Raw genomic sequence first — 15,157 nt, forward strand, 5'->3', positions numbered from 1 at the left:
GAGGTCACGTGCCATTTGACACATACACTTGCTTAAGAACGTTTTTTAATATATTATATAGATAGATAGATTTCTTTTTAGAAGTCCTAATATATTGTCAAATTTCCATTTTTAAACAATAAAAAAAATTTAATGTGACACTAAATACAATTCTTATTGGTCCAAAATAATATAAAAAGTGAAAAATATGACAATAAATGATTTTGACTTATATTCCTAAAAAATGACAATTAAATAGGAAGAAGGATGTATTACTTAGTTCGTACTTCATTTGTTTTTTAATTGCAACATTTTCTTTATTTTGAAGTTTTTCATTAATTGCAACATTTCTCTATTTGACGATATCTTTTTTCTTTTTCACTCTTACCATATAAATCCAACTTTTTATCTTTTTCTATCTCACTCTTCTCTACATAACTTTCTTACATAATGTGTCAAAAGATAATATTACAATAATAATTGAAACGGAGGAAGTATATCTGTATATACGTCCTTTATCATTTTTATTATTGCTATATTTTCCTTATATGAATTTTTGGGTTATATATAAGGCATTTGACATATCTCCTAGATGAAGCATCTACCTCTCCTTTAATTTGTTATAAAAATTAAATCTCATTCCCTCATCCACCCAAACAAATATCACAACAAAAAGATCAGGTGGAACAAAAAATGGCAAGTGAGAGGTGCAACATCTTCGTGGAAATTCTATTGGCTATTATCCTCCCTCCTCTTGGTGTTTGCCTCAGAGCGGGCTGTTGCACCGTAATTATCTTTCTTCTCGATATCTTCTCTTTCACCCTCTATCTCTTTCTCTCTTAAACTAATGAATAATGATACTAAGTTTTACATAATCACATTCACGCCCAAAATCTTTACTGGCTAAGCTAATTTTGAAACTTTTTTTTATTATACTTATTTCATTTGATAATGTACACTTTGCCACTTAGGAAGTTCAATATTTATCAATCTAATTTCGTTTTAAGTAGATTAGGTTGTTTGGTAAGTATGTGAAGTTAAAAAATTCACCTGGAGTTTTATATATGTAGAGGTCGTTTGGTTCACCTCAAATCTCACTTAAATTTGGTTTTTTTTAGAAAGTACAAAACAGAGTAGTTGTTTGATATGCAGGAAATAGAGAATTTATGGAAAATAGAATTTTCGAGGAAATGGAAATTACAATGAAGTGTGGGAAATTAATCACCAACCCCCTCTTATTGATTAGAGATTTTTGTGTCAATTAGAAATTCTTATGCTCGACCAAACACCCAAAGCCACTTCCTAGGAGATAAACAAGGAAATTTACTTCCCATAAAATAAGATTTCCCATGAAAATTAAGTTCCAACGATAATCAAACGAGTCCCTAATTAGAAGGATTAGACAAGTTGATTCCTTCGTTTGTATTTTGGTCAACTTAAAAAGTTTTTTTACTTTATAGAAAAATTTCCTTACATTATTTTTTACGTCAACTAAACAAACACTAAATTTTAGCTTCCTTTGTTGTCAAGACTCTAGTAATAGGAAGTTTTTGTTCATATTTCCTTTTTTTTTATTAGGAGTACTATTTTTTATAGGAAGTTTTCATACTGATTACTGATTATGACTAGTCATTGATGATATAAAAAATTCTGAGCCTTTCTGGACAAAATTTAAAATTTATGTTGTACCTTATTTTTAGTTTTAAAGATCAGCATTATTTTCTTTCAAATAAATATCTACATTGTACCCTTTATTGAACTTGAACCCTTTTAAGGCTAGGCACGTGCCTAAATAGTTGCAGGTTATTGATATTTTTACTAAGAGTCTTTCTTCTAATTTACTTATTAGATATCATTCTAATCTCTTTGTTATTGCACCCCTTAAAAATTGAGGGGTGTATAATATATTAGAGTAGATTTTGTTTAACTAGGTAAGATAAAAGATCCTATTGAATTGGCACCTTGTTTAAGTTTAACTAGTTAGGTTTGCATGTCATCAGAATCCTTGGGAGGGAGGGAGATGGTAAGGAAAACCTCGCCCTCAAAGATCCCCTAGCCTAGTAGGGTTTCATTCTACGACCTTCAAGTCATGAGATCAAACTTTTACCATTAGACCAAACCTTGCTTGATATGTATTAGAGTAGATGTCTCTTGTAATTAGACCAAGGCTAACTATCCTAGAAAAGTTTATTCTCTAATTAACCAAGAGATACCTAGTTGATTCTTTTTTTCCGTTGACAATTGTAATAATTCTACTTTAAGCCAGGCCACATCCTTGTAAAAGTTGCATTAGGAGTTCTCCTCGTGTTAATGGTCTCGTAATTCTCCTTTTTCGTACTTTTTATATATAAAAAAACTTTTCTAATTAACCACAAAAAGCTTAGAACTCATAAACATCTAACTAGTGAAAATTATTTATCATCCTATCTCAAATTTAATTTCCATTTGTGACATTATATTGCAGACTGAGTTCTTGATATGTTTGTTGTTGACATTACTGGGATACATCCCTGGGATCATCTATGCTTTGTATATCATCGTGGGGAAGAATGAAAGCAACACCGACTCGGAGGGCAATTACAGCGCACTTCCTCAGTAGACAAATACCCCGGCCTCTTCCCACCATTTTGTGGTTTTTACTCGTGTTTTTAACTGTATTTTTTTTTTCTTCAAAGAAAATTCTCAACAAATCTTGAATTGTGTTCAAATATGTTATCTCAGTGTATTAAAACTCTTGAGGTTTTGAGAGATGGTAAAAATATGTTGTCCTTTTTGTCCCATTTTAGGGTTTGAGTTAAATGATACTGAATATTGTTCAACTTTTGTCTTGATCTCATCAACCCCCCACATCCTCTCAAATTATTGTTTCAAGAGTGTGCATGGAGTTCTTGGAAATTGGAATGGTTCTTTAAAGATAGAAACTTGGAAAACTTCAATTTTTTTAAAAGTGGGTTAACAAAGAATTTGGTGTAGTCTTAAATGATGACAAAACTAATAAACTCACCTTGCTAAGGCTATGTTTAGTTCACCTGAAATTTTCTGATCTGAACTTATCTGATCTGATCTGAACTTATTTTTTTTTATCTGATCTGATCTGAACTGATCTGATTACAAGATCTTATCTTTTAGATTTTTCTCAATATATAAGAAAAAATATAGTCATGTGGGGTCTTGTTTGATTCGTCTCAATAAATACTTTATCAATATTTAATTATTATAATTTTTACTAATATGTAATGAAAGATATAATGATTTTTAAATATAAGCATGATCTGAACTGATCTGATCTGAACTTATTTTTTCTGATCTGATCTGATCTGATCTGATTAGATCTGAAATAAGCAAAAATAAGGTGAACTGAACATAGCATAAGATTACATAGGTAAAATGAAAATGTGAAGTATAAGATTACAAGAAGTTGTTCAAGCTTAATTTTGGTAGAAAGTTTTGGTGTGAAGTATTGGACTTCTATTAGGGACTTTTGATGAGCTTAATGTCAATAATAGCACGACTCAAAGTATGCAAAAATATTTATACAAAGCAATAAACTCACCAAGCTAAGAAACATATGCAAAATAATAAAAATTTGAAAATGATATGGAAAATGTCCTAAAAAGAGAAGGAAAGAGTTCTAAACAAACTCAATCACAGTAATATATTTCTTAAAACCCTTATAATTGGATCATACAAATCATAAATATCCAACTCGTGAAGGAGATTGAATCAAATAGAGTCTTGTTTAACGCTTTTGTATAAATGTCTAATAATTAACTAAACAGAGGTCGACACAAAATGGAGCAATAAGACCCATCTAGACAACATCACAAAACGAAATGGCAGTCAACCTCATCATGCTCGGTTCATTCATAGGAAAATCACGATCATGTGCAAATACTGTTGTCAGAATCGTGATCCTACTTTGGATCGTGAGAGCCTAGCATGATTAGATAGTAGGATCATAAGATCATATTTTGAAAAATTAACTTGATTCTAGCCAATTTGCTTGTACCTCTGTATTTGAATTAAATAACGCTAAAAACTTGTTATTCATCTATAAAATAGTTGATATTTCGTAATCTAAAAACCCAAACATACAATAACAATCGTCTAAAATAAAACAAATATAAAACGTTAATACTACTAAACTAGTGATACAAAGGAATCCTAATCAGATTCTTACAAATTGGAATAAAAATATGATAATCAATCATCATAACCAAAGTTTACATCATCCACATATCACTGTTGACATTAACTATATCAGCTATAACTGTCAGTGTTAAGTCGATCTTATGAGATTGCGATTCTTTAAAAGATCCAATCAATGTTGCTAATCGGGATTCAAATCGCGATTTTGATAACATTGCTGCAAAGCACAACGCACATGGACTATTACAAATGAACAAGGCAATAGTTTAAATATTGTTAGCCATTTATTACAAGTGAAAGTGCACCATCTTCCGCCCTAGAGTCTCCAACGACAACATTTCCACATGGTGTAAATTTGGACTATTTTAATCAAAGCCAATAAAGTCCCAACTATCTTTAGTTATACTCAAGTACTGACCTTAACTAGTATTAAGACTCGTGTATAATGCACGAGAGTATTTATTGCTTTATTACTTATTCAAAGAAAGTTATATAATAACATTGACTTAATCTCATATTACACAAAATCATAAAACATAAAGTATGAGTGGTGATGAACAAAAATTACAAATGAAAATTTTAAATCAATTTATGTGTTTGCGAACACTTCCTTGTTAACTACATTTGGTGTATTTACACGCAAACAATGTTTTTTATCAAACAGAAGGATCTTGAGACCTTTTTTACTCGTAATTCTGGAAACAACAACATAAAATTGTCCATGGCTAAAAACAATATCGGAAGATACATGCTCTACATGAGACAAAGTTTGTCCTTGACTTTTATTTATAGTCATAGCAAAACAAATCATTAATTAAAGAAAATTGTCGATCATCTCTTAAATGTGATAGGAAATTTAGTGAATTCAGACAGAATTAGTGTCATTTTTGATATAAATATTTTTTCTTCGACATTGCTTCCAAAAATAACAGTAATTTTCCGTGCATTGTGCATACTACACGGAAAATGTTTTGTCTTATAAATTGAAGATTTTAAGAAGTTTGTCCTAAAATCATCATGGTGAATATTAACTTGTGATTTAAAATTTCACAATCATGTATTGAGATTATTTTAGAAATTGACTTATAACCCGTGTGTTCAGTAGCTGATGTAGTTACTGCTATGCTAGATCACATGACCCACCTATATTTTTTTTTAAAAGTTGATAGAAATAGTATTTGTTCTGTGCCTCTGTCTATTGCTTCCCATAAAATCTCAGATAAAATCACAATTCACACCACCAATAATACTCCAAATAGGACTAAAATGAGTTATTTGACTAAAAGTCATGTGTTCATATTCTGCATTTATCTTTTACAAATCCAATTCATTAATAATATATTTCTTCTATGTACCACAAAAAAACCCAATTATTTAACATTTGTCATCTATTACAACATCTAATTACCTCTCCTCACAATCATATCTTTTTTCTTAATGGCTAAGAATCCTACAAATTAAACACAACATTCCTTGGCCTCTTATTGGAAAAGCCCATAAATAATAAAACCCAGAAAATCTCAAAATCAAATTATCTGTCAATTATTTAGTGGTTAATCACTTAGCTCCGTAGTGGTAGGTCACTCTTACAAATTAGTACCGACTTTTCTTCACTTCCCCTTTAAATTAAAGCACTTGGCATTTTCTCTAACCAATATCTTTTTTCCCCACACAAAAACCAAAAAAAAAAAACAAACAAAAAGAAAATCAAAAAAAATATCAGGTGGATCAAAAATGGGATCTGGAAATTGCCACATCTTCTGGGAAATTCTATTGGCCATCATCCTCCCTCCTCTTGGTATCTGCTTGAGTGATGGTTGTTGCAGTGTAAGTTTTTATTTTCACTGTTTTCCACAATCACTTATGTCATTTTGTCTGTGCTTATACGTGCAATATGTATCTTTGGTATATTGAACTAACGTTCTAGTCGGGATTTGATTCCAAGTCTTATATTTTTTACGTCGAATACTTTATCAGATAAGTTAATTAACATCGATTACGTCCATTCTTTTAATGTAAAAACAACCCCTTATGATTTTATTGTTCATATGCTTATTAGATGTGATATACTAACTTTTTGCTTGATTTCAAACATGTTTTGGTGTTTACTTGAATTCTGAACTAAGATCGCTAGATCTGATTCATTTTTATGTATCTGTTAGACTTTGTAGATGTATATCGATTATTACTTAGGATTGATATATAGTTTTGGTCCTTTTGTATGCACTTATAAGTGTCTAGAAGAATTTATTTAATTGGTAGGATCCGGTGAATATTCTATATAGTGGGATGTTTGCAAATTTGTTGGAAAGACAATGAAACGCCATAAGTGCTAGTCTGTTTTATCTCCTTGATACGTCAAGCAAAAATTATATCAGAATTGCGACTTATGTTACTTCGACACCTCCATTTTCCTTCAGTATCGTTTGTCGTGTTGCGTCGAGCTGTCGACAAGATATTTAGATACTTCCTTTCAAACTAAGAACTTGACTTTCTTGTATAAAATTGTCAAAATAGCCTAATCGAACGCTTAAATGGCCGTATTTGACTAGACACTTGATTTGTGTAAGAGTAACATTGATTGATGCTACTGTATATTTAAGATACCACTGTATAAATATGCAGTAAAAACTTTGACATTCAATTATTCAAAGTGTATCCCTTTTTTTATCTTTATTAGAAAAAGACGTCCAACAATTTGCAAAATTACACAAGGAAATAAAATTGGACTTAATCTGATACAAAAGAGCTAGTAAATAGTCTTATCATTGTGCTTGAAATAATAAGAGTGAGTTAATTTTGCTTGCAGTGGGAGTTCTTGATATGTTTGGTGTTGACAATACTGGGATACATTCCTGGGATCATCTATGCAATCTATATCATCGTGGTAAAAAGTAATCGCGACGCCGAATCGGAGGGCAATTACCGTCAACTTCCACAGTAGATGAACGGAACAACCCTGCTTCCTAGCGTTGTAGAAGACACCTTTTGATATGGTTGTCACTTGTGGTTTTTGTTCATCTCTATATGTTACTGTATTTTGTTTTTAAGTTTTCCAAAGTTGCTAAAGAATCTTTTGTACTAATAAAAATATGTCATTTCACTGTATGAGGTTTTGAGATATATTAGATTTGTCATCTGTTGTTGTCATCATTGTGGATTTGTGGTGCTGTTGTAGCTTTTGACTTTTGAGTGGAATATCATGAAAAATGTTCCAACTTTTGCCTTCATTGAATAAAAATCCGGAACTCTTTCTCTCTCTCTAAAAAAATATCCTCCCTCCAAACCCTAGGGTCTCTTCGCCGCACAACCCAAATCATAGCGCGCTCGACTGTCGCGTGAGCCACCGCGGGCTCCTCACGCCGACAGTCGACCCCGCCTCTCTTTTTTGTCTCTTTTCTCTTTTATAAGGTTTCTGTAGTCGTAGCAGTTCTGGGCTAGCTGGTGTTCCATCCCCGTCGTTGCCGGCACGGTGTTTCTCCTGTCGGTGTTAGTTTTTCACCTTCCCCGTCGTTGGTATTGTTTTCGTCCCCATCCCGCCGTCGTCGCCGCTAGGTTGGTGTGTTCCCTTTGTTGTATTGTCGCGCTGGTTCACTGTAGAATTTGGGGTTGGGTTCTGTCAACTCCGGGCCTCCCCTCCCGTTCCCCCTGTTCTGGTTTTCCGGTTGGGGCTCCCTATCCCCTCCCCCCTTTGTTATGTCGGGCCTCCCTATCCCCTCCCCCGATGTCATGTCGGGCCTCCCTATCCCCTTCCCCCTTAGTCCGCGTTGGGCCTCCCCTTCCCCTTCCCCTTCCCCTTCCCCTTGGTTGTTAGTCACCCTAAGTGGGTTCCTGGTAAGGTTGTTTCATATTCTCAAGTTTATCAGTTTGTTTGTTAAGAGTTTAAGAGTCAGTTGGTTGCATAAGTCTTGGGGTTTCAAAAAAGTAGAATTTGTGGTCTTTTTGGAATTTGTGGTGTGGCTGCAGGTTAATCAAATGGATTGTGCGCGTGATTTTAGGGGTGATGCACGTTTTTCATGGTTGGGATCTTTGTTTTCCGGTTTCGCAAACCGGCGAAGTGTTCGAGAGCTCACTTTATTTAGCTCTCTCTCTAGCTTGGCATTGATCTTTATGACCTTTGCCTTGACAAAATCAAATCTGCAGGCGACACACCAGTTGTATCTGGTGGTTTTCAGCGCGCCCACTCGACAGAGTTTCTACCGTCTATTGGAGAAACCTGCAATACTCTCGACCGATAGTATCGAGTCACATAGGACCGTGACTCTAATCAAGATCATGAGCTCAGAATCCCAAACAATAGCAGTTTGTTGGGATTGCTCATGTGGCGAGGTACGACGCTCGCCATTGGTTGTTTGTTGTTCGAATCATGAACGACAATCGTTCCCCTCACCACTTTCATCAGCAATCCAAGTTTTACCTCCACTATCACAAGCTTTGACCAGCGATGCCCTCTGTCATATACGGCCCTTTATCGGTTTTTGTTGGTTTTGTTTTCTATGTATTATAAGAACTCTTATAGCTTATTTACGTTTGTTTGCTTGTTTTGGATGTAGTTGTATTAGCATTAGGCTGTAATTCCTCCTTTAATTAATGTACGATTTCTTGATGTAAAAAAAAAAAAAAAAAGAATAATAATGCTTCCCTTTCCAAATGGAGTAGCAGCAGACTTTTTTTTTTTTTTAGACATATAAAGGTAAGGAAAGAACATTAGGCTACCCTCCTTTCGAGGGAATACTTAATGTAGCAGACTAGCAGTGTAGTTCAGCATAATAATACTCGGCTGAATTCTTCACTTTAATACATGTGTAATTAATGTAGATTTATATACAACAATATAGTAAATGAATGTTTATGACATGTAAAAAAATGTTTATATATATAAATCTTTCGAAAGACGTTTTTGAATAAGGAAATGTATCATGTGGCGCTCTCCTTATTGGAGTTTTAGTTTATGTAATTCATGTACAATAAAAAATTAGAAATCATATAGTAACAAGTTGTAATTAGTGTTATTATTTGAAAGTAAAATATTAATAAATGAAATTTCCTTATTCGGGGCATTGTCTGAGGCTAATAACTAGTTTTGAATTTAAAAGGTGTTTGGTTCAAAAAACTAACTAAAATGTTGGTCCTGTGAGAATTAGATTTTCATGGATACATACAAATTGGAAAAACCAATAGATCAGAAAAAGATGATTAATTTGTGAAAGAATTTTTGGGCTTATAAAAAGTGAAATTTGTGCTTGTGGAAACTATCGAGTAACCGGAGATAAAAAAGAAGACCAAAATTTTATGAGCAATGCAAAGTCGAATTTGTTAATTCTAGAATACGAAGGTACAATTGGTTTATGCACTAATGATCTTTGTACTGGAGTTCTTTTTCTAATATTTCTTTTTATTATATCTTTACTAGTAGGTTGATTACACTTACAACCGAAATAGAAATCGAACAGTTCGTGGTTCAAAAATGCCAAATTCCATCTAAACCATCTCTTATCCAAAAACTTGTACAGTGTCCAATCATTTAGCTTAATCATGATATAGTCTCAGACTTCACTATTGAAAGAAGGTGTGAGATCTCAATCCAAGAGGTACGAAATTTAGGGTATTGAGGGGGATAATGAACTTAGTGAGTTTGAGCTAGCTTCCATATCCCAAATTATTTGAATTTAGTTTAAATAGTGTACGTACTTCCAAACCATTCCATTCCATTCCAAAACAACCAAACACCCATTTGTTTGGTTCACTAGTTTTAGGTATGAGGTATGGGTTTGGAATGAACAAAACTCATACCTAGTGTTTGTTTAACTTATTTCTAAATTTTAAAGCCATACCTCAAACCCATAAGGTATGGGGTTTAGAAACCCATGGGGGGAGGTGGGTATGGCTCATACCTTACCTCTAGGTATCAAATAAAAGAAGATTTTTCATTCCCAAAATGAAACCAAACACAAGGTATTAAGTATCAAGTTCCAAACCCATACCACCTTGGTTTCATTCCTGATTCCAAACCCATACCATAATATGAGCCAAACGCCCAACTTCCTAGTTTAAGTTTGAAAACTATTAAGCTTGTTTGGTGTAGTTAGTTGGGGTTCCAGCGTATAACCTTTTAAGGTCACAAGGTTGAATCCTTCCAATTGCAGTACTTCAAGATAAAGATTTCCCATAACTTCCCCCTTACTTTCAAGTGTCTAACCCCCAAATACTAAACTAAGCGTGTATCATACGACCTATAAAAAAAAAAAGAGTGTATCATAGGAGATAAGGTCTAGATGGGTTCCTTTTCTTTACTATTAAAAAGATTTAAGTTGAAATAGGTATAGTGCGTGATTTTTGGCAATAATTTTGTTAAAATATCTCCATGAACATTGAAATTAAGGTACATTGTACATGTGACACATAAAGACAAAATCATAATTATTTTTAGTCAGATCATTGAAAAAGATAAAAAAAAAACAAAGCAAATGTATAGCTTTTCTAATACATGCCTTATATCATGGCTAAGATTGTTCCTTGACAAATACTTCGAAAATGAGTAGAAAAACAAATGACAAAGGAAGTAAACTCATAATTGCATAATCAAATTTATTGATAAGATCTATTCATAATTTATTTGATTCAATGTGTTATGTACATGTTAGATTCAGATTTCTTTTGTAGCTAACCCTATAACTTTTTATTCTTATACTTAAAACTTCATGTCAGGTGCAAATAATGACATTTAATTTTTTCACAAGTACATGCCATTTTGAAGTTTCGTGGTAGTTGCTTAAGTTTGTTCTATCTTCTAAATTCCCCAACACTCATGAATTGAATCAGAATACAAAAAGAGCAAGTCTTGTATCATAATCTGACCACTTAATTTAGTTTCCTCCTTAAATTTTGAGTATTATTTTATAATAATATATTTCCTCCGTTCTATTTTATAGTTCCCGTTTCATTTTGGACACGAAAATTAAGAAATCAATTATTGTTATGTACTTTTTTTTTTTTGAGGGGATTATTGTTATGTACTTGCATGAGGAGTTGTTGTGTTTTTTTGGAATTATTGTCATAAAAAAGCAAAAACGAATTAGAACATTAAGGGTGCGTTCTATTCAACTTATTGGCCCTGAACTTATTGGACCTTATCTGAACTGAACTTATTGAACCTGAACTGAACTTATTGGAACTGATTCAACTTATTGGACCTGATTGAACCTGATTGGAACTTATTGGACCTTATTGACCTTATTGAAACTTATTAGACCTTATTGACACTGATTGAAACTTATTAGACCTTATTGGACCTGATTGAAACTTATTAGACCTGATTGAAACTTATTTGACCTTATTAGACAAAAACATTGACCATGAATAACATAAATATTACCACTAACGTAAATACTACCCCTCAAAATTTTTTATGGAGTAATAATTATTATAATTCGTCCTTTAAAAATAATGATTATTAATTATCTCTTATGATATTAATTTAACAAAAAAATTACTATTTATATATTTGCATATACATAACTTTCACTATTAATATATCTAATAGTCTTGTTTTAATAGATAACTTTCACCACGAAAACATGTTATCTCTAGTTATTTAAAGACGAATTGCAAAATATTGTAATTATTATTATTGTTGTTAACCTTAATTATTTGACCATGATTATAATATTATTTAATAGCGATATGAATAATCAAATAATAGACAATAATACAAGCATAATACTATATATTGTGGTACTTTAATAAAAAAAAAATTCTAATAATATCATAATCAGCTAATAGTAATATGAATAATAAAATAATAGACATAATACAAATAAATAATAAAATAATAGACACTAATACAAGTATAATACTATGTAATCATTGTGGTACTTTAATTAAAATTCTAATAATAACATAATCAGCTAATAGTGATATGAAATTATGAATAATAAAATAATGGACAATAAACAAATGTTTATTAAATATTGACTATTTGGACCTTATTGGACCTGATTGGAACTTATTGGACCTTATTAGACCTGATTGGAACTTATTGCACCTAATTGGAACTTATTGCACCTGATTGGAACTTATTGGACCTTATTAGACCTTATTGGAACTTATTGCCCTTATTGGACCTTATTGCAACTTATCTGAACTTATTGGACCTGAAACTTAATTTTTTTAAGTTGAACAGAACGCACACTAAGGGTGCGTTCTATTCAACTTATTGGCCCTGAACTTATTGGACCTTATCTGAACTGAACTTATTGGACCTTATCTGAACTGAACTTATTGGAACTTATTAAACCTGATTGGACCTGATTCAACTTATTGGACATGATTGAACTTGATTGGAACTTATTGTGTAATACTCCGTATTTTTAGTAGTAATTTCGTACTAATTAAGAAAATATAAAAGAATTAATAAAAAGGTATTTTAGTTTACTTACAAATTAATAGGAATAAATTATTGTTAATAGGGAATTGTTAGGCATTTTCGGAGTTTTAAAAGAGTAACCTAATCTTCACTTGACCTAGGGTTACTACCTTTTGAAGGAGTATAAAAAGAAAAGGAGAGGAATTTCAGAAAACCCTAAACCCTTCCTTCTCCCTCTCCTCAGCCGACTTTCTTCTCCCTCTCTCTCTCCTTAGCCGATCTCTCTTCCTCTCTCTCTCAGATTTCTTTCTCTCTCTCTCGATCTTCTCTCAATCTCTCGCTACTCTTCCTCTCGTCTCCTCCCTCTCGTCGTCGGTGTGCGTGGTGCGGTAGGAGTTCGTCGAGGTTTGGTGCGATTTCCGACGAGAGTATTCGAGAAATTTCGGTGTGAAGGAGTTCGAGGTTGTGCGATTTCAGGCGAGGGTTTGGTGCGAAGGGTCGAAGGTTCGTGCGGGTGTGTCGAGGTTTTCGTCCGGGTTTCTGCGGCGTGTGTGGTTCGAGTTTGCGACGAGGGTCGCGGTGTTCGAGGGTTGTGCGCGAGGCTGCTGTGTGGTTGCGCGAAGAGTCGGGGTCGTGCGGGTGTGGCTGCGCGACATACCTGGAATTGTGCGAACCGGCGAGGCTGGTGCGGGTGTCCGTGGGCGACGAGCGAAGCCTGGCGAGGCTGCTGTGCGCACGTGTGGTGTGTATTTCGGTCGCCGGAGTTCTTTCGCCGGCAAATTTAGCGGTATACCCTATTATGTACCTAAAATATTATATCAGTTTTATTACTTATATTTACTGTTTTCATAATTACGTAAGGTTTGTAATTAATAATTAGTAATTAGAGTGTTTAGTAATTATTAGATTGTTTAACTAGTTAAGTTATTATTCTGTTTTAAGTTGCATTCTGGTTAGGTTTGTAATTGGAATAAGATAAAGTAGGAGAGTGTGTATTATTATTAGTTACAATTATTATCGTTTCATGGTGATGTTTCAGAACTGACTTTGGGACTTATGACTTACTTTTGGACATATGACTTACCTTTGGGACTTATGACTTACTTTTGGACATATGACTTACCTTTGGACATATGACTTACTTCTGGACATAAGACAGGTTGGACTTATGACTTTTGGATTGGTAAAATAGTGGACTAATGTTACTAACTAACTTAGTTACTCACTAACTCTGACTTCTAAAAGACGTTAAATTCACTAGATTAGAATTATAACGAAAGTTCTGGAATAAGGTTTTAACTATGTTTAATTCGAATCGTTAGTTGTTATGGTCTTAGTACGTAGTAGTTGTTAGTGTTATCAAGGACGTAACACTAAAGCTTTGTTTTAACGATTTAGGTCCCAATTTCATAAGCGGCTCGTTCTATTAAGTCAGCGAAAATTCTCCGCTACAAGGTACGTACGCGTACCAGTTTACTTTCAAAGCTTAGTATCATGTTAGGTTGCAGTTCATGTTATTGGAACCTAGTACCATGATAGGGAACATTTGATTGTGATTGTTTGGTTAGACGTTTATAACGTGAAATCAATATGATGCATTGAAATATGTTGCATTGAAATGCGAAGTTCTATCGTAGTGTAACATCAGCATTATTAATCTGATCTATAGAGTAACAAGAGTGTTACAGGGATAAGATTGAGTTTGGTAATTAAGAGAGTATGTAAATGACTCCTTAAAGTTATAAAAGAATGATTGGTAATAAAAGAAGATTATGGCGATACTTGTAGTTGGACTCCCTACAAGTATAGAACAATGGGGGAGTGTAGGACTTGTCCTACACTCCTACGCAGGCCTACTGTGACGACAGTAGTGTCCTTATATTTTGATAACTCAAGTAGGCGGAAGGTTCCGTTCGATCTTGGGGTATGCATACTAAGGTGATGGGTGTGAGACGGAACAAAACCGTATTTGCATTTCATCTAATAGACCAAGTTGTCTATTAAGGATTCAGTAGCCCGTATGATTCTAGTAAGATGACGGTGCCCGTTCGATGCCAAATAATGAAAGATTAAAGATGTGAATATAATGTTCATATAGCAGTTGTAATGTATGCATCATTTATGTTCATATAGTTTCAATGGTTCATTACGTACTCAGCATAGCTGACTGTGTGTTATTATGTGTTTGTTGTCCTGTGATGAACTATTGATACTTCAATGGGGAGCAGACTAGGTGAGCTGGTGCTGCTGCATGATATCAAGCATAAGGGGGCTAGCTGTAGTTTGAAGTTAACTTTTGGTTTGTATTATGAATTTTATAGAACATTGTTACATGGTTTGAGTTTGAATAAAGAGGGGTCACTATGATTCCCGAGTTGTATTACATTTTCTATTCCGCTGCAATTTGGTTTTGAGACAATGAATTTGAGTTACCGTATTTCTAATTATGCCTTGCGTTCCATCGCGGCGGTAACACTCCCAAAGTCGATGCGACGTGCATTAGACGTGTATGGATTTTGGGGGTGTTACAAAACTGGATTCAGAGCCAGAAGCTCCTATTTTCAAAGACGTTTTCGAAACGATTTCAAAACGGGTAGTATGGGCTAGGAGCATATAGATCATGTCATGTGCATTAAGTCATAGGCATGTTATCATTGCATTTGT

General features: G+C 33.6%; 1 protein-coding gene and 1 non-coding gene across 2 annotated transcripts; both read left to right on the forward strand.

The window, feature by feature from the left end:
* The first annotated feature begins 594 nt into the window (after positions 1–594).
* Positions 595–2,798, forward strand: LOC109135786 (UPF0057 membrane protein At4g30650). Its single transcript, XM_019251354.3, has 2 exons — positions 595–765; positions 2,444–2,798. Exons 1-2 carry the CDS (start codon positions 673–675, stop codon positions 2,576–2,578), a joined length of 228 nt encoding a protein of 75 aa, XP_019106899.1. The 5' UTR covers positions 595–672; the 3' UTR covers positions 2,579–2,798.
* Positions 2,799–5,316: 2,518 nt separating this feature from the next.
* LOC104901711 (uncharacterized) lies at positions 5,317–7,236 on the forward strand. The gene is made up of 2 exons (XR_007268958.2): positions 5,317–5,955; positions 6,938–7,236. It is a non-coding gene; the product is annotated as an uncharacterized LOC104901711 (transcript).
* The last annotated feature ends 7,921 nt before the right edge of the window (positions 7,237–15,157 follow it).

The sequence above is a fragment of the Beta vulgaris genome, chromosome 8 (genome assembly GCF_026745355.1).
Source record: "Beta vulgaris subsp. vulgaris cultivar EL10 chromosome 8, EL10.2, whole genome shotgun sequence".
Taxonomy (NCBI): Eukaryota; Viridiplantae; Streptophyta; class Magnoliopsida; order Caryophyllales; family Amaranthaceae; genus Beta; species Beta vulgaris.